Source organism: Acytostelium subglobosum (genome assembly GCF_000787575.1).
Source record: "Acytostelium subglobosum LB1 DNA, scaffold: scaffold20, whole genome shotgun sequence".
Lineage (NCBI taxonomy): Eukaryota > Evosea > Eumycetozoa > Acytosteliales > Acytosteliaceae > Acytostelium > Acytostelium subglobosum.
This window is the reverse complement of record NW_012236513.1, coordinates 151,240-173,613: the sequence shown is the minus strand read 5'-3', so window position 1 is coordinate 173,613 and position 22,374 is coordinate 151,240. Positions and strand designations below refer to the sequence as shown.

At 46.9% G+C, this 22,374-nt stretch overlaps 7 protein-coding genes across 7 annotated transcripts; 4 read left to right on the top strand and 3 right to left on the bottom strand.

Moving 5' to 3' along the window:
- Positions 1–171: 171 nt before the first annotated feature.
- On the bottom strand, positions 172–1,356 carry SAMD00019534_089060 (hypothetical protein; the record flags this gene model as incomplete). The annotated part of the gene is made up of 2 exons (XM_012895795.1): positions 172–987; positions 1,105–1,356. The coding sequence occupies 2 exons, from the start codon at positions 1,354–1,356 to the stop codon at positions 172–174; spliced, it is 1,068 nt and encodes a 355-aa protein (XP_012751249.1).
- A 252-nt stretch (positions 1,357–1,608) lies between these two features.
- On the top strand, positions 1,609–2,409 carry SAMD00019534_089050 (hypothetical protein; the record flags this gene model as incomplete). The annotated part of the gene is made up of 4 exons (XM_012895794.1): positions 1,609–1,836; positions 1,911–2,036; positions 2,119–2,294; positions 2,367–2,409. The coding sequence occupies 4 exons, from the start codon at positions 1,609–1,611 to the stop codon at positions 2,407–2,409; spliced, it is 573 nt and encodes a 190-aa protein (XP_012751248.1).
- A 300-nt stretch (positions 2,410–2,709) lies between these two features.
- On the top strand, positions 2,710–4,731 carry SAMD00019534_089040 (hypothetical protein; the record flags this gene model as incomplete). Its single annotated transcript, XM_012895793.1, has 2 exons — positions 2,710–4,208; positions 4,269–4,731. Coding segments are annotated over 2 exons (1,962 nt in total), but the record flags the coding sequence as incomplete, so codon positions are not given.
- A 126-nt stretch (positions 4,732–4,857) lies between these two features.
- Positions 4,858–7,878, bottom strand: SAMD00019534_089030 (hypothetical protein; the record flags this gene model as incomplete). The annotated part of the gene is made up of 4 exons (XM_012895792.1): positions 4,858–7,292; positions 7,367–7,534; positions 7,602–7,687; positions 7,751–7,878. The coding sequence occupies 4 exons, from the start codon at positions 7,876–7,878 to the stop codon at positions 4,858–4,860; spliced, it is 2,817 nt and encodes a 938-aa protein (XP_012751246.1).
- An 878-nt stretch (positions 7,879–8,756) lies between these two features.
- On the top strand, positions 8,757–9,897 carry SAMD00019534_089020 (hypothetical protein; the record flags this gene model as incomplete). Its single annotated transcript, XM_012895791.1, has 4 exons — positions 8,757–8,930; positions 8,997–9,167; positions 9,253–9,562; positions 9,596–9,897. Coding segments are annotated over 4 exons (957 nt in total), but the record flags the coding sequence as incomplete, so codon positions are not given.
- A 581-nt stretch (positions 9,898–10,478) lies between these two features.
- SAMD00019534_089010 (hypothetical protein) lies at positions 10,479–12,488 on the top strand (the record flags this gene model as incomplete). Its single annotated transcript, XM_012895790.1, has 2 exons — positions 10,479–11,358; positions 11,443–12,488. The coding sequence occupies 2 exons, from the start codon at positions 10,479–10,481 to the stop codon at positions 12,486–12,488; spliced, it is 1,926 nt and encodes a 641-aa protein (XP_012751244.1).
- A 1,245-nt stretch (positions 12,489–13,733) lies between these two features.
- Positions 13,734–22,014, bottom strand: SAMD00019534_089000 (hypothetical protein; the record flags this gene model as incomplete). The annotated part of the gene is made up of 10 exons (XM_012895789.1): positions 13,734–14,629; positions 14,701–14,988; positions 15,052–19,506; positions 19,581–19,749; positions 19,825–20,058; positions 20,118–20,859; positions 20,935–21,067; positions 21,153–21,486; positions 21,566–21,842; positions 21,911–22,014. 10 exons carry the CDS (start codon positions 22,012–22,014, stop codon positions 13,734–13,736), a joined length of 7,632 nt encoding a protein of 2,543 aa, XP_012751243.1.
- Between the last annotated feature and the right edge of the window lie 360 nt (positions 22,015–22,374).

Below are 22,374 nucleotides of genomic sequence, written 5' to 3'. Positions count from 1 at the left end.
GGGTGTTGTGTGTGAATGAAGTGATCTGCCCTGGGGTTAGAGAATGCCGAATGATTGTCTTAGAATGAGTATGTCTCTAGAGTGAGTGTAATTCAACGAAAATGAATGTGACGTGACTTTGTCGTCTTGTCGACATGATCAGTCAATCATCAATCAATCGAATCAATCAGTTTATAGAAGTTTTGGTTGATCGTTGTTATATCGTCGAATAAGTTCGTCTTCTTGTTTGATGTCGTGGATGGTGGCTGGACTCATTCCAAGCTCAGTTAGGAGTGATCTGATCTCTGATGATGGTCCAGTGAGAAGTGGGAGAGTCTTTGAAAGGAAGAAACAGACACTTTGTAATGGTGTGTGATTGATGTGGAATGGTGTCGATGCTTTCAGCACGGACTTGGCATGGTATGCCACGCCTAGATGTGCATAGGCCACCATATATCGATCGTTTGAGCCATCGCCCATCGCCAGGGTATCCCTCTGCTCGCACTGATTGAGTGTGGACAGCTCCTGAAGAATCTTGAGCTTCATGTCTCCATTGAGTATCGATCCAATGATGCCACCTGTCATGCAGCCATCGACCAACTCCAACTGGTTGGAGTACACGTAGTCCATGCCTAGACGCGCGCCAACACGATGTGAGAAGAAGGTGAAGCCGCCAGAGACCAAGGCCACTTTGAATCCGAGATGCTTCAGAGTTTGAACCATTGCGTATGCGCCTGGATTGAGTTCGATGCGGGTCCACACCTGCTCGAGCTGTGCCAATGTCATGCCCTTGAGCAATGCCAGACGCTCCATCAATGCTTGATCAAAGTTGTACTGGCCCTCCATTGCGCGGCGTGTGATCTCCGATACCTTTTCCACTACGCTCATCTCCACGGCCATCTCATCAATACATTCGTTCTTGATCAGACAGGAATCCATGTCGAATGCGGCTATGCGAGGGCAATGATTCCATTGCTCCAATGTATTAAAGTATGTATCCAACTTAATCTAAGTGATAAATCAGATCGTTAATAATTTGTATGGAAAAGGCAAGTCACATGATCAGTCATGTGATAGAAGATAGGTCACGTGATCAGATACTGAGCATATAGATACAATACATACCTTTTGATTATCTATATATTGATGGATGGCATCGGCTATGTCTTTGACAGACTTTGTTGCCATGTCGGATACAAGTAATACCCATTTTGAGTACTTATAGTCCATGGCTTCAAAGGATGTCAATGCCTTTACACCATCATCTTGATCCAGTGACAATATATCCTTTGAGATCACATCAAAGTTTGATTCATGATCGACCTGTTCCTTACTCAATGATACAAATATCAATACACATTCAACTCTAGAAGTCATTATTTGTTCGATTATCATATGATGTGTTGGATAAATGAATGACTTGTGAATGGAGGTGTCCGACAACTTCTAAATTAAGAAGTTTGTGTGGTCCTTCGTTTTTTTGTTTGATTTTGAAGTCTTTTTTCACTGCTGATCACTTCTGAGTGTGAGAAGGACTCAGGAGCACTATCAAGTAGTGTAATGAATGATCACTCTTATTCACTGTAACATACATAAACATATATAAACGAAACGAAACGAACGACAAGGATGGCATTCAGAAACATTGCAACTCGCCTCGTGGCCCCTTCATCAAGCTCATTGCAACAGGGTGTCCGTCACTACACTGTCGGCACCAACGTCTTTAAGACATGTCCAGAGGGTCTGACCTTCATCGATCAGGCCAACCGCAAGCACCCAATCAAGGATATCTTTAGCAACAAGAATGTTGTCGTTGTTGGATGCACTGGATTGCACCCAGTCGATCAATTCCAACTTGTAAGTCATCATTATCATCACATTGATTGATTGATCACTCATACATCACATCACTTACATTACATCATGAACAGATACCATCATATGTTAAGAATGCCGATAAGATATACAGCAAGGGAGTCGACTACATTGTATCATTGTCAACACTGGACGCACCAATGTTGAAGGCCAACCGCATCAGTTTAGATCCAAAGATTAGAGTATGTGTCAATCACTCATTCATTCACTCATTCATTCATTCACACTCAATCAATCAATCATACTCACTCAATCACTATATAGCTCACTCATTTGTGCGATGAGAATGCAGAGTTTGCTGAGGCCAACAAGCTTTGTGAAGACATCAACATGGAGTCACTTGGTGTCATGGATGCTTCAGTCAGGAGATACAAGAGATTCGTTCTGATCGTCAACAATGGAAACATCGTTTATGAGAGTGCCGAGTCAAACCCAGATGAGTAAGTGCCACCCATCAATCATTCGATCAATCATGCGATCAAACAATCAAACTAACTTTTGTACACTTTTAGTTGTTCCCATACCGATGCTACTGCAGTCCTTGCTCACCTTTAATACACACCTAGCTTGCTTACCCATCAAAGGGTCGTCTCCACAATCGTGTGATCAAAACTGATCACCAGCCACGATCCACTGGCGACATCATGTGATCGGAAATAAAGATATAATATACAGTTACTCAGTGTCGTGGTTGATGTTGACTGGAAGTTCACCTGATTGACCTCTGCCAAAGGTCGCACTCACACCATCAAATGTTTGCTCGATCAATCTTGAAGTGGACTTAAGATGGTCCTTCAAGACCCCTATGCAATCAATCAAATAATCAATCACTCAACATATACATACATACATTTACACAAAGATAGATATAGAATTGGAAAGAGGATGAAGTCAATCATTAGAGCCAAGAGAGTTGTGATTGGATCAGAGATAAAGCCTGCCACGATAGTGATCGAGAATGGTGTGACAGTCCAGATACTGCCTTATGAACATTCATTGCCATTAGGAGAGTATGGTGTCGTTCGTGATTGTGCTGATAATGAGGTGTTGATGGGTGGTTTGGTAGACAGCCACGTCCATGTCAATGAGCCTGGCCGCACTGAATGGGAGGGCTTTGTCACTGCCACATCAGCCGCGGCAGCGGGCGGTGTCACCACGATTATCGACATGCCACTCAACAGCGACCCTGTCACAACATCATTCGACGCACTTCAGGCCAAGATCGCATCGATGCAAGGCAAGTGCTTTGTGGACGTTGGCCTCCTTGGTGGAATCATCCCCAACAACGAGGACCAGATCAAGCGCATGGTGTTGGAGGGTGGTGTCGTGGGCTTCAAGAGCTTCCTGGTGCACTCTGGCATTGACGAGTTCCCTCACGTCAACAGACAACAAGTGGACAAGGCCATGAAGGTGATGGCCGAGCTCAAACAGATTGGCAAGGATGTGGTAATGATGTTCCACGCAGAGGTGCCCGAGCCCATTGATGAGGCAATCGCCAACATGCCCGCAGATGCCGATCCACGCGACTACAACACATTCCTGAGCAGCCGACCAAAGGCCTCGGAGAACCAAGCCATCGACATGGTGATCGACTTGACCAAGGCGAACAACGTTCGCACACATATCGTCCATCTCTCCTCCAATGAGGCCATACCAAGTATGCGCGCAGCTCTCGATGCAGGTGTTCCAATCACCGCCGAGACAACATTCCACTACCTATTCTTTGTCTCAGAGCAGGTACCACATGGCGCCACTTTGTACAAGTGCTGTCCACCCATCAGAGAGTCTGACAACAGGGTCGACCTATGGAGCGCCGTCCAGGATGGAACCATCGAGCTGATTGTGTCGGACCACTCACCTTGCACGGTCAACCTCAAACTGTTGGACCTGGGCGACTTTATGAAGGCTTGGGGCGGTATCTCATCGCTCCAATTTGGCCTGTCTATCATATGGAGCGAGGCTAAGAAGCGTGGCATCGACATCACCAAGTTCTCAAGGTGGATGAGTGACTCGCCTGCCGCGCTTGTCAACATGAACGACCGCAAGGGTTCGATCAAAGTGGGTCGCGACGCAGACTTTGTTGTATGGGATCCAGAACAGACGTTTGTGGTCGATCCCAGCATCATGTACGTGAAGAACAGGGCTTCACCATACATTGGTCAACAACTCTATGGACAAGTCATCGAGACCATTCTTCGCGGACGTCCAATCTACACCAGCAAACAAGGTCACATCAAGGAGTTCAGTGGTGTGCGCATCGTCCCGACCAACATCCACACCCTGCCCACCTATCCTTCTTGCCACCTCCCACCCATCATCAGGCTTAATCAATTGGACAAGGATACATTTGATAAGTATGTACCATCTTCAATCAATCAATAGTTCGATCGCTAACTCATTCCCAACTATCCCAGCACAATCCACTTGTTATTTGAAAAGATACCAATGTTGTTCCAGCAACTGTATGATAGGAGACCATTCACTTGTTATGAACACCTGGTGGATACAGCTCAAGATATAATGGCCAATATGTCGACGGCTGATCGCACACAATGCCTCAACTCACATTCAAGAATAGGTGCAACAGTCACTCAGATGAAGAGTGTATCGAGTCTGTCGGTCAAGGAACAGAGTGCCAGTGGCGCGCAACAAGAGACACCGGAGCAAGTTCAGGCAGTACATGAAGAGCTACAACGTTTGAACAAGCTCTATGAGGACAAGTATGGATTTAGGTTCATTGTGTTTGTCAATGGTCGACCAAAGTCCGCCATTGTGCCCGTGTTCCAAGAGCGACTGGACAACGGCAAACCCGAATCAGAGCTAGCCCTAGGTCTCTCTGAGCTAGTATGTATCGCTCGTGATCGTCTCAAGAAGCTGGAAATCAAATAAAGTTAGTCAAGGAACGCAAATGATTGATGAATGTATTGAGATAGTTAGTTTGATAGAATGAATGAATAATTAGGATTGATGTGAGTGCCAGGAGTACGATGTAACGTAGTTCATTTAGGGCGACATGGTTGCAGATGATGGTGGTGCATCGGGCTCGGGGACGCCATACTCGTCAATGAGTTTGGCAACAAGTGCTGTCCAACCTGTCTGATGGGATGCGCCAAGTCCAAGTCCATTCTCACCATGGAAGTACTCGTGGAAGAGGATGTGGTCGCGCCAGTGCTCCTTCTGGAAGATGGGCTTGTTGCTCGAGAATCTACGCACTCCCTTCTCATCCTTGGTAAAGATGTTGATCAGTCTGATTGAGATCTCACGCTGCACGACATCCAAAGTCACCATGTTGCCTGAGCCAGTTGGGAACTCGATCTGGAAGTCGTTGCCATAGTACGAGTGGTAGGACTTGAGTGCCTCGATCATGAGGAAGTTGACACAGATCCAGACACTGCCACGCCAGTTGGAGTTGCCACCCATGATGGTGGAAGTAGCCTCACCTGGCTCGTAGTGCACAGATGTGGTGTTGCCCATAAGATTGAAGATATATGGCTCGTCACGATGCTGCTTGGACAGCGAGCGGATGCCAACCTCTGACATGAACTTGTCCTCGTCCAGCATCTTGGTTAGGATCTTGGTTAGACGCTCCTTGTTGACAATTGACAACAGCTTGCTCTGGTCTTGGCCTGGCACCATGAACGAGGCCATCGATGACACGAGATGTGGACGGTAGCGCACGAACCATTCTAGTCTGGACTTGAAGCGTGGAAGCTTCTCCAGCACCTCCTGCTGCAGCACATGCACGGCGAACAGTGGGATGAGTCCAACGAGCGAGTACATCTTGATCTGCTGCGACCATCCACTTGGGGTGGTGATCGAGTCGAAGAAGAATCCTTCAATGTCGTCCCACAGACCTCTGCGGCCGCCCGACTCGGCGGTACCCTCGCCAGGATGCGTGACACTGTTGGCAATGTAGATGAAATGCTCCAAGAACTTGGTGGCAATGCCCTCGTAGGAGGGACGCTCCTGGGCCAGCTCCAGGGCCATGGCCAGCATGTTCAAACTGAACAGGCCCATCCAGGCAGTACCGTCGGCCTGCTCCAGCTTGCCGCCGCCTGGGATTGGTGCTGAACGATCAAACACACTGATGTTATCCAGGCCTAGGAAACCACCCTCAAAGATGTTGTTGCCATGCTCATCCTTGCGGTTGACCCACCAGGTGAAGTTGAGCAGAAGCTTATGGAAGATCTCCTCGAGGAAGTTGATGTCCTTGTGGCCCGTCTTCTTCTTGATGTAGTTGTACACCATCAGTGTGGCCCATGCGTGCACGGGTGGGTTGACGTCTCCAAACTGGAACTCATAAGCGGGCAGCTGGCCATTGGGCGCCATGTACCACTCACGGGTCAGCAACACCAGCTGGCGCTTCGCCCACTCGTGGTCAACCAGAACCAACGGCACCATGTGGAAACAGAGGTCCCAAGTGGCGAACCAGGGGTACTCCCACTTGTCGGGCATGGAGATCACATCGTTGGCGTAGAAGTGGTCCCAATGCTTGTTGCGCACCACGGGCGTAGCCTCATTGCGCGGGATGATTGGATCGCCGTGCTTCCACATCTGCACACCAAAGTGGTAGAACTGCTTGGTCCAGAGCAGGCCGGCCAGGGCCTGGCGCTGCACAGCCTTCATGTCATCGTTGATGCCCTTGGGATGGACAAAGTTGTAGTAGGCGTCGCACTCCTTGATACGTGTGGCAAACAGCTCATCGTAGTCGCTCCACGGGGTGTCCAGCTCGTAGTTGGCCATTCTGATCTTGACGGTGTAGGACTCGCCCGGCTTGAGCACCTTGAAGAACTTGGCAGCCATCTTGGTTCCGCTCGAGTTGTTGACAACGTCCTTCCAGCCCTTGACCACGGCGTTGTTGATGCCGTCCTTGACATAGGGAGTCTTGTTGGGGAAGTTGTAGTGTCGCTCAGTGTTGGTGTCGTTCTCTGTGAACATGAACTCGACGTCGCGCTCCCACAGCACCTTCTTGGGCTCCTCGCCCTCGGCAACTGGCGATGCGGGTCCCATCTCTGTGCCCTCGCCATCGCTCACGGCGAACCACAGTGGACCGATGTGATGCTCCTCACCAAAGGCCACACCAGGACGCTGCGTCCTGATGAATGGTCGCTTGTCGCTGTAGCCCCACGACCATGTGTTACGGTACCATAGGTGTGGCAGCACTGTGATGGGTGCCTCCTTTGGTCCTCTGTTGTGGACGGTCACTCTGCCGATGATGTCGTTCTCTGAGGCCTTGCCCCATTCGATAAAGATATCAAAGTACTCATCGTTGTCAAATATGCCCGTGTCCTCCAACTCAAACTCTGGATCGAACTTGGTCCTTCTCCTATTCTCATGAACAATATGTTCATAAGGGAACTCATTCTGGGGATACTTATACAACATCTTTGAGTACGAATGTGTAGGTGTGTTGTCCAAGTAGAAGTAATGTTCCTTAACTTTGATTGATTGATTCATCGTGATTGGTTGAGTGAGTGATTGATCATGTGACACTAAGGGATCAAGTACATACCATCTTCACCGTGGTTACCCTCTGGTCCTGTTAGTCCAAACAGTCTCTCCTTGATGATTGGATCATTGCCATTCCAAAAGGCAGTGGCAAGACATAAGTTCTGGAAACGGTTACAGAAGCCTCCGATGGCATCCTCACCCCAGCGGTATGCTCTGCTTCTTGCATGGTCTACATGAACATTACGATATAAGTTACCAACTGATCTACATTCCATTCAATCATAACACAAACATACCATGAGGGAAATACTCCCAGACATTGCCACCCTCACTGTAGTCCTCTCTGACAGTGCTCCACTCTCTATCAGATACATATGTTCCCCTAATTATGAATGATTAGTATTCAAAACAATAATCCATCCATGCATCTATTCATATACCATACCATGATTTCCAGTCAGTCTTTCTCTTGGCCGAGTCGACCAATCTCTGCATCTCAGCACATGGATTGTTATAGAATGGTAGGTCCACCCAAGCCTCATCATCCAATGAAGCAAATCCTGTAGTTGACATTGTTGTTGTTTCTTATAATATATATCTGTGTAAGTATATGAATAAGAATGATCTGAATGAACTGAATGAATGAATGAATGAATGAATGAATGAACTGATGTGAGGTGAGTGAATGAATGAATGTAGGATGAGTGATGAAGTGTTGGTTGATGTTCACAAGAGAGATCTCGAAGTGTTGTGTGTTAACTTCAACAACACACAACAACACTTGGGTTCAATCACATCTCTGATTCTAAATTACACTCCAAAAGGGATGTGTGTGTTTGTTGTGATCAACCTTTACTTGCTTCCATCTTTGTGTGTTGTCCGACACTATGACACCCCTGCTTTGAGAAATGGGCCATGTGTGTAGTTCATGTGACCAGTCGGTCCGTCACATTCCAAATTGACTCGTGGAAGCACTGGAAGGTAGGTCGACTAAAATGTTCATTGGGACGAAAGGTTACAATCGTATTCATGACTTATAAATATCATTCCCGAATGACAATTGAATTGGGTCTTTGTTGATCCCAAATATAAGTTGGACATTGTATTTATGAGGATGTTCTCTCTCTATTTATAGACTTTCGTTCTCATTCTTATTTGCAAGGAACTTTAGATATGTTTGTTGACATTCTTAGTTCTTAAGTTATCAATGATGTTGATGACTCCAAAGACGTCGCGAACTTCTATCTAGCCTTGTCCCTTTGTATTATGGGACCGATAGGGTCTACTCGTGGGAGGGGCACCACACTTTGAATGAAACAGACATTCGCTGTCGACATCAGATTCATTGATTCGAAATTACAAGAGATAGAGAGTGAGGTGTAAGTGTGCCTCTTACTCCTTCATCTTTAACTACATATATATACATATATACATAGCATTCATTCATGATGACACGCGATCAATCAACAACATTGGAAACTGCTACAGTACCAACGACAACAACTGGGTCACCGACATCATCGACGTCTCATTCAAACATTCGATCACTCTATGCTGGTGGCATATCTGGTGTTGTCTCACGTACTCTGACTGCACCCTTGGAGCGACTAAAGATACTCAATCAAGTAATTGTCTGTCGAACGAACAATCGCTCAATCTAGCTCATTCACTCATTTATTCAATCACTGCAGGCACAACCATTGTTGAACAATGGAACCAAATACAATAATATAGGTTCAGGCCTAATGACTATATGGCGCGAAGAAGGAATACGTGGACTATTCAAAGGCAATGGAACCAATGTACTCAAGGCAGGCCCTCACTCGGCCATTCGATTCTACTCCTACGAGTACTTTAAACATGTATGTTTGTTGTCCCTCACACAACAAGATGTATCCCAACCTTAACTCACTCACTCAATCAATCAATCAATAATATTAGATGATGATTGGCGATCAACCATTATCATCAATAACAAGAACACAACAACTTTGGGCTGGCGCATGCGCTGGTGTCACATCTGTCACATTTACATATCCTCTTGAGGTCGTCAAGACAAAGATGACCTTGCAGTTTGGCGAGACTCCTCGATATAGTAGCATAATGCATTGTGTACAGTCGACCGTGCAGCAAGAGGGCGTGCGCGGCTTGTTCAGAGGCCTGAGCGCAGGCATACTCAACATCGCGCCATTCTCTGCGCTCAACTTTGCCTCGTACGAATGGTTCAAGTCGATGGGCAACAAACTGTATATGAACAATAGTGGTGGAGGAGGAGATGTCACCGCTACACCACCACCCGTCTACCTCTCAACGGTTTACGGCGCACTGAGTGGCGCGTACGCCATGACGATACTATACCCCCTGGACGTGATCAAGCGACGCATCATGCTACAGGGCTACAATGGCAGCACGGTGGTCTACCGCAACTTTGCCCACTGCGCCTACAAGATCGCCACGGACGAGGGTGTGCGCGCGCTCTACCACGGCATCAAACCGGCCTACGCCAAGGTGATCCCCACCGTCAGTCTCAACTTCTTTGTGTACGAAGCTGCTCTGCTGCTGTTCCCCAGTGCCAAGGAGAGTGGCGGCGCCGGACATTAGTGGCGAGCGCGATGATCTGTACATTAACTTAACTTTAACCTTAACTAAATCTCGATCGATCGAAGCGACTTGGCGCCGACCCGGCCGTCCCGCCCATCGATGGGCAGGATGGAGTGTCGTCGGCGCCGTCCAATATATACACAGGAGCACAACTCTTCTCACTCAATCCCATGGCATCGGCACCCAGCGCGATGCCGCCAGTTCCAAGACGCTGATGTTTGTTGTTTGTCTCGTGTGATCACATCGGATAGACAAGTCAATGCCTTGGTGATGGTTATTGTTTCCATGAGAACATCACCCGATGAACTAACCAGGCTCAGAGTCATCACTTTTTAAAGATATTATTATCAATTCTTGGAACAAAATGATCATGATCAAAAGTGGGTCCACTTTGTTTGTTTGATGTTCATTCATTCAATACAGATAGAGATAATAATAATAGAGATAGAGATATGGACACACTTTCAACACTTGTAGTTAGACAGATATTCGATTATATGAAGGATTGGCCATTTGATGCACTTTGTCTTGGACTAACATGTAAACGACTATTCGTCTACATGAGTCGACAAATGCCAGAGATCAACTTTCAACGTGATACTCCACTTCTTCGTCCACAAGACAATACAACAACAACAACTACAACAAGTACAACTACAACTAGTAGTACAAAGACATCAGTCATTGCAATGATGCATGGAATGAAGAGTACAACATATAGTGTTGATGCACAGTTGGATGATTATATATTCCCATCAACATTGACTAGATTGACATATAACTCGAGACATCAGATTGTGACAGAGTATCTACCTCACTCTCTGACCAAGTTGGTGCTTGGTAAACTTTGGTGTCAAAGTTGTGAACTACCAATAACATTGCCAAACTCAATCACCAGTATAACCTTTGAATACATCACTCATGAGTTGAAGCCGGGCTCCCTGCCAGACAATCTCCGCTCATTGAAGCTTAGGTCACGATACAGATTTACAATTACACCACGCGTATTGCCACGATCGCTCATAAAGCTCAAGTTCGCCAATGACTATTATCAAGGACAACAATTCCCAATGTTGTTTGCACCTGGATCACTGCCCGATTCCCTCCAAACACTGATTGTCTCGGAATCATTCAATCAACCTTTGGAGGTTGGTCTACTACCGGCATCACTCAGATCGTTGTACCTTGGCGCGGGATTCAATCAAAGCCTATCAGGCAATGTACTTCCACCGGCACTTAAGAAGCTGTCATTTGGCAAGTCGTCGATATTTAATCGTGAGCTCCAACCAGGTGACCTACCACAATCACTTCGATCCCTTCAACTTGGACCTCAGTTCAATCAAATGCTTCAACCTGGTATCCTGCCCCCAATGCTCGAGACTCTATCCTTCATTGGATACTCAATTTACAATCACATCTTTGTTGCAGGCTCGCTGCCAGACTCACTGACCAGTATAGACCTACCTTATACCTTTGATCAAATGATCTCGGTTGGTGTGCTTCCAACATCCTTAACCTCACTCACGTTCAACAAAGGTTATAATCAATACCTTCAACCTGGGGTCATTCCAACGTCACTCAAGACACTATCCTTCGCAGAGTCTATGTTCAATCAACCTATTGATGCAGGCTCTCTACCAAAGGGCATCACATCACTATCTTTTAGCCAACAATTCAACCAATTGCTCTCCCCAGGTGTGCTACCCTCAACCATCACATCACTGACCTTTAAAGAACTCTACAATCAACAGCTGGTTGCAAATGTATTGCCAAGTGCATTACAAGAGTTGGTGTTTGGTGCATCGTTCGATCAAGACGTCTTTGTACCCAAGGTACTTCCATCAAACCTAAAGACATTGATCATGGCCCAATGCAAACAACCGATCATTATTGGATCCCTCCCATCAACACTCACTTACTTGAGCTTAGGTGAAGAGTTTAATCAATCCATCAAACCAAACGCATTGCCGTCGTCATTGACAAGGTTGGAGCTGGGCGACATGTTCAATCGTCCTCTCCTGCGTGGCGTGTTGCCCTCGTCGCTCAAGTGGTTCAGACTGGGAAAGCAGTACAAACAGATTGCACAGAATACAGTGTTGCCAGAAGGACTCACTCAACTGTTGGTGGCATCATTGACGCAGCTCAAGGGGGTTGTGATACCATCTTCACTTGAAGACCTCGAGATAGAGAATGACGTCAGGGCCAACTTCCAGCCACCGGCGATCCCCGCCAGCGTCAAGACGTTGTGGATGTATGCCAAGGTGCCAACAGCCAACACCCAGAATCTAACGAATAGACAGGTATCGTTTGTGTCGACGTGCGCAGCTTCACTACCAAACGTCACCACGCATAATCTTCGCATCGAGTATTCAGTTCCACGCTACTCATCTTGGCGTCGGCGCAACACGTCAGTGATTGTCAGACAACTTTCAGTCCAACTTCGTATGAATGATCAGTACCATGGTGTATGTCTGGTGCGCAAGATACCAGTCAACTCCAACGACACCGATACACTATACTTCCATACGATCAACTTTGATGATAGCGAACAAACAACAACCTCCAAGAAGAAGAAGAAATAATAAAGTGTTGTGTCCACATATTCATTCATTCATTCAATCAATCATTAACAGACAGTGAGAGATGCCACAAATTATTATAATAACTGTACACTATCTTTTTTGAATACAACTATTATCTGTTCTCTTCATTAATCAATCTTTCGCTCATTACATACATGTCGGACTCTGACAAAGCTCGAAAGATTATTTGTGAGTCTCAGTATTACAAAGGTCTTGACATCCTTGGCAAGACCCAGGCATTAAGTTTGCTCGATAATGCCAATCATGTCAGCAATATCCTCCAACCTGAAGTCATTGGGATGACCAGCGAGCAATACATCCAAGGTGTTCTCGCACCCCAACCAACTCGTAAGTCCAATATCGGCGCAATGTCTTCATTCAATACTAACATACACACTCAAGCCCCTATAGGATCACAAGGTGGCCAAGCTAGTAAGTACATCATAAACAATAGTCATCTCGCCCTGCACTAACTCCCCAGCTACTCCTTTATCAGCGAAATCAGTGTATGAATGGCTTAGTAGCAATCTCATTCCGTCAAAAGGGACAACTTCGTATTTGGGAACATTTGGACCATCCTTCCCTTTGGTTGGCAGAACATCGGTAATGAGTGAAATGAAGGACGAGGTTCAAATGAGGTGGATCAACAAAGATAATCCAGACCAGCATATTCACACAATCCTTGTGGTCCCTGGAGCACCTGGCATTGGAAAGACCAGACTCAGTAGTCAACACATTGACATTCAGCTCGAATGGTAATGCGCGCTGTATGATCGTGGCGTGGCATGGTTAGTCACACTCTCCACTGGCACAATCAATCTGGCAATTGACGATTTTCAGTGACTTTTGCTTGATTCCGGCAAAAAAGAGAAACGGTCTCTCCTCAAACAACTCACATTGATCATTGGTGGAGCTCAATCAACGCCCCCAACTGGCATCTTCTTAGTAGCTATTCTTGCCGGCACCGTTCTCTCGCCTCTGGTCGAGGTAATTTCCGAGTCATCTTACAAATCATACTTTGCCCAACTCGATCCTGTCCAACTCCAACACTTAGACACTAGTAGACTCACGTAGACACGGGTATCATCTCAATCAGTTGTAGTTCTCCATGGTATCTTCTCATCGCCATAAATGCAACAATTTGGACTGTTGTGACACCAACTAGGTCTGTACACAACTCTCTGAGCTCCATCAGTCTACAAATATAAACATAACATGTTTGCCCTGGTATTTTATTCAAAAGGGTTACACTGCGGTGTTTGGTTGTTCGGTTGGTTGAGGTTGCCTGCTATTGTTGTTATTGCTGTTTGTTGAGGTAGTGTTGGTAGTCGTCGTCGTCGGCATTGTAGTAGTACTATTGTTTGATTCGTTTGGTATGAGCGATGTGTAAGGTAGAATTGATTTGGATGGGGAGGAGGAGGACGATGATTGTGTTGTGACACCACCATTGTCGTTGTTGTTGATCCACAGTACAGAGTCCCATAGCTTCTGCTTGAAGTAGTCCCATCGCTCCTTGCCCAACTTTAGACGCTCCTCAGAGTGAATGGGCATCTGCTTTGATCTGCTGGTGTACTGTGTCTGCATCTTGTTGGCCCTGATCTTGCGCTTCTCCTCAGTCTCTTGCACCAACTTTTGGATGGTAGACTGCTGCTTGGATATCTTGTCCTTCCTCTGCTTGATGCGCTTCTCCTTTGACTTGACCAACTTCTCCTGCTGACTGTTGAACTTGGTCTCGACTGGTGCCAGGAGCTTGCCGATTCTCGTCTCGATCTCGATGCGCTTGGGGGTGAACTCTTCACGGTAGTAGCTCTCGATAAAGTAGGTGATTGGATCGTTGTTCTCTATGTCATCGTTGTTGTGGTGTCCTGCCACTGGTGAGTGTTGTGACATGTTGTTGTTGTCAAAGAAGAGATGGATCACAGTGGCGTCCTCAAGGATATTGGATATGATCTTCCTGTTCTCCTCGCTGCTGCCAAAGACGTTCTTGAGAATGGCACAGATGTCATACTGCAATTGTGGATCATTGACAGAGATATGGAAGAAGTAGAGCAAGTACAGGAGGCCATTGTTTGCTTCTCTGAATGCCTTCTGGTCCACAACGCATTCAAAATCAAATGTCATTATAACTCCCTTGATATCACCTGTTTGATTATGTCATCACGATGTTAGCCTTTGGACAATCCACTATATATATATCCATTATTATACTTACATCTTAACAACTGGATGATCAATGTATCTCTGAGGTCAAAGAGTCCGTTGGACTTCATGGATGCTCGGATGGATGGTGTGTTGTGGAAGGCCAATTGATTGATAGAGTTGAGTATCCTCATTGATGTGACTGGTGGTACAGCAATGTCCTCCAATGTCTTGAAGTAGAGTACCAGGTTCTTGATGATATCATTGGCTTCATTTGTCGCCAAGACAAAGTCCCTCTCGATGTAATCCAAAACAGAGTCCATAATATGTACATAAAACTCCTCCAGGTCAATGCAGACCTCTGTTAAGTGATTCATAATAGTTAGTACGTATCTATTTCCTTTATCCACCATACCAAACTTACCTTTGACCTTGATGATCTTTGAAGTCTTCTTGACAACGTCGTGTATCAACATCTTCTTGCAAATGGATAATGTCTGCTTGTAGACCTTGTTCTCCTTGGTCAACTGGAAGCCCTGATTCTCGATGAATTGGTACAGCCACTCGAACCATGATTGATTCCAGAGAATCTCCATGTTCATATTGTCCAAGATCTTCTCAATCTCCACCAGTGATTGGTACTGAACATTGCGAATAGCCTCAACGTCTTGTTGTTGCTGTTGCTGTTGTTGTTGTTGATTTGGAAGATTGTAGAGTAACATGATAACAGTGTGGAGGGCCTCTGGGTAGACGATGGTTCTGCCGTCGCCTCTGTTCTCCATACCCTGCATGTCATCGACGTGATCGCTTGATGAATCATCACTGACACTGCTATCCTTGCTGGTGTCTCTGTTGGCGTCCTTGTTTGCCATTGCCGACAAAGCATCTGAGCTCTTGTCTCTGGTGAAAAAGTCGAGAGATATCCAACTGGACGATCGTTGCTTGGTCTCAGACACGCACTTGGGGTCGAAGCGATAGCCATCCACCATAAGAACGGTAAGAGCGCGGCACACGGCCAGTGAGGGTGGATAGCGAGAGAGCATGACGGCCAACAGGTCAAAGCCACTGTTCCTACGGAAGAGTGACGCTGCCTTGGAGTTGGAGTGCATCAGCAGACCGATCATCTTGATTGCAGTGACTCTGATCTCCTCGTTGGGTATCTCTATCATCGAGAAGACAATGTTGAAGCCACCCAGTGAGCGCAGGTGCTCGAGCAATGAAGGACACTTGCGCATCTCCTCGTAGACAATGTCAAGGATCTTGGACTTGGTGTGGATCTTCTCGTAGACGCCATTGTTGTTGAACAGCATGTACTCAAAGATTGACTCAACGTCATCGATGGCCATGTGTGGCAGAGTCTTCTTGAGGATGTTGTACAGGAAGACCGACTCGGACTCGAGCTTCAGCGACAGCGTCAGCAGGTGGTTGATCTTGGAGGCTCCCTCGCCACCAGTGTTTGTGATCCAAAGGCGTAGGGTGTCGTACGATGTGTTGTTCAGCAGGTTGTTGAAGTACTTGAGCACATGCAGCTGTAGTTCCTCTGTGCAGGATGGTAGCAGGTCCAGGATTAGATTGATGCAGTCGTGGCTCCAGAGCTGCTTAGTGTCGGACAGGTTGTTCATGCCATCGAGCAACAGGTCAAAGAGGATCTCAAACGTCTCCATTGTGAGCTCGGTCGAGAGCGCTGGGTTTGTCGAATGTGAGGAGAATCGCAACAAAAGGTGATAGAGTATGGCGAATCCACTGAGCTCACGGAACTGTGCCTTGTTGGAGTCACTCTTGTGTAGTAATCCAGCAAGGATGCGAAGACCGGCCACTTGTTGTGCTGGAGCCATGTCAAGGAAGGGAAGACAGAGATGGATGCCACCCACCTCCTTGATCACATCCTTGAGACAACGTGTCTGATGAACATTGACGCCAATGAACTCAATGACCGCACCCTGTGTCTCGATTGGCACCAGAATGGACATTGACTTCTTGAGGAGAGATGTCTCCTCCTTGGGAACTTGCAGAACATGATCGCCAGAGTTGACAAGAACATTGCCCTCTCTGCCGCTGCCGGATGATGGAGGCGTAGACGTCGATTGGAGGTCCTGAGCGAGAAGGAATGAGTTGTTCTGACTTGGTGAGATGTTGCTGCCTGATGCGCTCGTCTGACCAGGCAGCTGACCTTGGAACGACAAGTTCCTTGTGATTGGAGGTGATGAGGGTGGCGATAGCACCGCTGGTATCTGGACTGGTGGAGGTGGGGCCAAGAAGACATCGCCCGACATTGACAACGCCGATGATGTGATTGGGTTGGCAATGGGTTCGATGACATTCGATGGCGATGAAGCAGGCTTGATCACCAAGAACTCCTTGCTCTCGATGCCAAGTGGCTTGTAGGAGTTGTTGTAGAGATTGCCACGACTGAACACCTTGAGACAGGATGGTGCCTCCCAGATGCCCTCAAAGAAGTGGATCGTGCCCATCTGTCCACAGAAGAAGCCCTTCTCGCTCTGAGGCGTCGAAGAAGTGGGCGCGTTGGTGAAGGAGTCGGGATCGATCGAGCTGAGACTGTTGAAGCTGCTCTGTGACGCCTGGCTGACCAGCTGGCTAAGATTGCTGAAGCTGTTGTTGTTGCTGTTGTTGTTTGGTAGACTGGTGTACAGTCGTCGACCAATGCAACCTTGGATGGGCTTGTCCTTGGTGATGACCTTGGGATAGTTGGCCGTGCTGTAGTTCTGAATGAACTTGCCATCGACAAAGAGACTGATTCTCTGCTTGGAGTGAGTGATGACAATGTGATGCCAGCTGCCACACTCTGAGAACGAGAACTTGTCAAAGAAGAAGGTCTCGGGGGGCGAAGGATAGTTGCGCGTCTGCATACATAGGTAACGCTTGCTGTCAGCGTGTCTGCCCATTGCCTTGAAGTATACGTCAAATATGTTGTTGTCGCTTGCGTCCTGCCAGCTGAACAGTCCTGCCTCGTCGCTCAGGAAGTAGTTGGTCTTGATCCAGCAGCTGAACGTGTAGCCGCTGCGCTGACTGGGGAACTTGTCGATTGTTCCCACCGAGATGTAGCTGTCAAAGCCATCAAAGTTGAAGTAGAGGGGTGGTGCCTTGCGCTCTGTGAGCGTGCCAATGACGTAGAGGACCTGCATCTGTAGCTCGTGCTTCTTGTTTCGCTCTCTCTTCTGTGTCGAGTAGGGGGTGGAGCTGTTGGACTCGCCAAAGTTGTTGCCACTGCTACTGCTTCCGCTGCCACTGCTCGAGTTGATTGGGTTGTGGCTAAGGGGTGGTGTAGAAGTGTAATGTTGCTGATGCTGCGCCAGTTGGGGATGTGACTCGAATGCAGGGAAGCATGCCAGGTCAAACAACAGTCGCACCTCTGATGGACTGATATCATATAGGCCAAGGATAACGATGAGACGGCTAAAGTAGGACTGAGTCTCCTCTGGCGCCTGATGTGAGAGGTAGAGAAGGAACTTGAGGCCCTGTGCGGCACAGAGCATCTTCTTGTTCTGTGGGTTGGATTCGAGTATCTTCATCAGAAGTATCAGATTGTGTTGCTGAATGTGCGTGGGCGACTGCGGCAGGAGATCGATCAACATGAGTGCTGCATCGGGTGATCTGAGCTTAGAGCGACCGAGCAGTGTGTAAGAGTATAGTGTCTCCTTGTCATCATCCACACCAGTGCGCATCTTGATCAGTGTTGAGCGTCTGTTGCCAATCTGTGAAGCCTCTGTCAGACTGTTGGTCTCGTTGAATGATTGGCACACCTCGTAGAGGTCGTCGAATGAACCAGCCCATGAACCAATACTGTTCCTGCGCGTGCCGCTGAACAGATTCCTAAAGCTTGGAACACGAACAATGCCAGTGGTCTTGCTGTGATTGGCGAGCAATGAGAGCTGAGTGTGTGGTCGTCCGAGCATGGGCAAGTGAACCTGAGGCAGGCTCTGTGCAGAGTGGCTGTGAACGTTGCTCTGCAGGTGATGCGTGTTCATCATTTGATTTCCATTCAGTGAGCCAGACAGTGAGTGGATCGGTGTGCTTGACGGACTGGAGACGGGGGAGTCCTTGGTGAACTCATCGTCCTCGCCAAGATTGATCTCGTCTCCATACAACTCCGTTGTTGGCTGTGTGCTCTCGATACCGCCCAGTGACTTGTTTCCGGTGCCTGCGTTGCCGCTGGTGAGCTGCTTGAGGGACTTTGACGAGAAGAGATCGATCTGACGTCTGGAGTAGGGTAGGATCGAGGTGTACTGTGGCTGGGGCTCGATGATGTTCTCGATGATGTGGTTGACGCGATGCGAGAAGTTGTGCTCCAAATAGTTCTGGTCGTAGCGAATGACGACGTTGTTGTTCATGGCCAGCTCGACAAACATCTGGAAGAGATACTCGTCGATGACAACGTGTGTCGACTTGACTGCAGCGGACAGGGCCATGTAGCCCGACGAGTCGAGAACACACTTGTTCTCTTCGCAGCCGTGGCACACCTCGCACAGGGCCACCAGAGCAGCGTAGACGAGGGAATGGGGCGATCGCGTGTTCTTGGCAATTGCAAACAGAGCGTTCATACCGCCACACTCTTGGAACCTAATCTTGAGTGATCGTTGCTCGGGCAGCAGGTTGCGCATCATATCGGCAAGGCAGTAGCACAGCTTCTCCTTCTTGTTGGCAGAGAGCGATTGGTCGTCCAGCAAGGACACCAGCACCGACACGCTCTGGTGAGGGTAGTGCTCCATTGCCACGATCGCATTGACGATCCACATACACAGGTCAGACACATCGCTGCCCTGGAACACCTCGTCGTCGTCAGGCATTGTGATGAACATCACAAACATCTTGATCCTGTCGCCAATCTTTGAATAGAATTCCTTGCTGGCATCGTCCGAATCTAAAGGTGATAGTTATGTTAGTTAGTGTTGTTGCGTGGCCTCTCAGCTTGGACTGATGGGTCTGTGTACATACATTTAATATACATAATAATGAGTTCAAATACAAGAAGTACCTTCTCTGTCATTGGTTGCTTCTTGTCATCGTCCAGCTGCTGTTGCTCACTTTGAAGTGTGACCACCTCTCGTTGGTATCGAAGTATGACATCGATGAATGTGGATAAAAGGTGTTGCTCGACCAGTGTCTGTATATTGATAGATGATGTTGTTGTTAGTTGTATACTCTCCACAACATGATGGGATTGATGTCGTCAACTAACCTGATGATATATAGTATCGGAGAGAAGAGTGATTGATGAGGACAACAACAAGACCTGTAGTGTATCCGACAATGTAGTCATCTTGATAAGCTCTACATATTTGCGGAACACATCAGTGTTGTGCTTACTGAACAGCACTCCAAGATACAGTATCAGCTCGCTAGTTGCCAATAGCAACTTGGTGGACTCCTTCACTTCGTTATCGTCTTGACTCACGTCAACATTGTCCTTGTCCTGTGTTCAATTGAAACGATTAATAAGAGTGATTACATGATGTTGTAGTTAATACATACTCTTTGATGGACATCCAAAACCAATTGGAACAACTTGTCGATTGCTCCAACCTGTCTGATGCTAACAATGTTGAGTGGGTTGATAGAGATAAGGTCCTGGATGCAGGTGAGTGTCTGTAGACGCACCTCTGTCTGTGCAGAGTTGGACAGGACGTTGAACAAGAACTCTAGAGCATCGATGTTCATGACTCGCTTGGACTTGCTACCGTCCAATATGATGGCAAAGATCAGACAGAAGCAGCTGTCCAAGAAGTCACCGCCCTCTTGCGAGGCAAAGTCGTGCGAGTTGTCAAACAGGTGAATGAGGATCGAGTATCCATCCATGTTCCTGAACTCCATCTGGTTCTTCTGGTTGTTGTATAGTAGCTTGCTGATGGTCTCGAGCAGGTCCAGTTGGACGACAAGCGCTGCCTCCTGAATGCAGTTGGCGAGCAGTGTGAGTGCGCCCTGCACTCTCATGAACTCCTTGAGTATCTCCTCCTCTGACGATGTGGTGTTGGTGGTGGAATCTGTTGCCACCTGTGTCTCTGCCACACTGCTGCAATTGCTCGTGCTCGTTGTTGCAGTCTGGTCATTGTTGTTGTGAGACATTGTAGTGGTCGTGGTACTACTGATGTTGCTATTATTGCTACTGCCAATGATGATATTGTTGCTATTGTTGATGTTTCCAAGCAAGAGCCGTAACTCCTGCTCAATGGTCTCTGCGCTAGGAATGAACGAGTTCTGTACAATCTCATTGACACTATATATCACGTGATATTGGTTAGGTTGAAGGTCCTCAGTTGATTGAGGAGGTGATGACCCCGGCACTACATACCCAATTGACTTCTCAATGGAGAGCTTCCTTGGCATTGAATCAGACTCGTTTGGCGAGAATACCTTTTGGAATTCACCTACAATCACCTTGAATCCCTCTGACACTACTGTTCCTATCTTGTGTCTTGCAAACTCTGATTGATTGTTGATTGATGGGCGTCAGTGATCCGGTCTGTTGGTCGCGTCAACAACAACAACAACAACAACTAATAAACATACCACCAATGGATGACATTGACAATGACTTCTTCATATTGATGAGCTTCAGTAACTCCTCCTCGCTCGCAGCAGAGGTCTGCTTGACATCGAGAAAGTGTTTGATTGTCTTGAGGATCTCGCGCGTCAGCTCCTTGTCATTGTGCATCAACACCAGCAGCTTCTTGAAACCCTCCAATCTTCCAATCTCCAACTTGTTGTCAGGGTTCTCGCCAATGGCACTGATGATCCTTAGCAATATCTTCTTGTTCTCACTCGTACTCAATGTGTCCAACAGTGTAAGTATCCTATATATTAGATTTGGTGTCTCCTTCACAACTACCTTGTATTTCTCGTCCTAGTTGTTGTTTGTTGTGTTCACATGTTAGTCGCACACCATCATCATCATCATAATCATATCTTGTGAACACTCTTACATGTAGAATCAACTCTGCAACACCTAAAGACTTGTTGATCAACTCGACTAGTAGTGTGACGTCATCCTCATTGGTATCAGCGGATGAGCCCTTCTTTGCCTGTCTGTTTGACTCTCGCTCGACAAGATCCAACAATGACACCAATATATCTGAGCAATCACCGAATATCTTGTCTAGGTCGATTGACTTGATCTGTCCAGACTCTAGCATGTCCTTGTATGATTCTTGGAATGAATCCAAGAAGTGGTTCAGCTTGATTGTCATCAAGCTCGGGTCCCTATATTGATTGATTGGTTGTCAGATGTTTGTGCTGATCGTTGTTGTTGTTGATGAAGTATGACATACTTTATCTCAGCAACCTTTGTATACTCTGTCCACAGACTTCTAATCCTTCGTGCAGTGACATGTTTAGTCCATTTGTTGCGAAGAGTGTTCCTAAACGTCTCCATCGTGCTCTTGTTGTTACTTGTTGCTGACAACAGCACGTGTCACTCCTCTGTCTGTCTATCTCTTTTGTGTCACTCAATCTCTTTCTTTACTTGTCAATGTCAACTCAACACACAAAGAGATCTCTTATATACTGTTGTTGTTATATAATAAGGTCTGTCTCCCTCTTTACACACTTGATATATATATATATAATATATTATGAGTCCTTTGTCGACAAAGATGTAACTGTATGACTCGTCTCTATTTCTCTATTGTTCGCAATCCTCTCAAATGTTGGAATGCGTTTGTTATTGTGTCTGTGTGTTGTCTTTGTATTTATTTGTCTGTTTGTGTGTATGAATGAGTGTTGTATTTTTGTT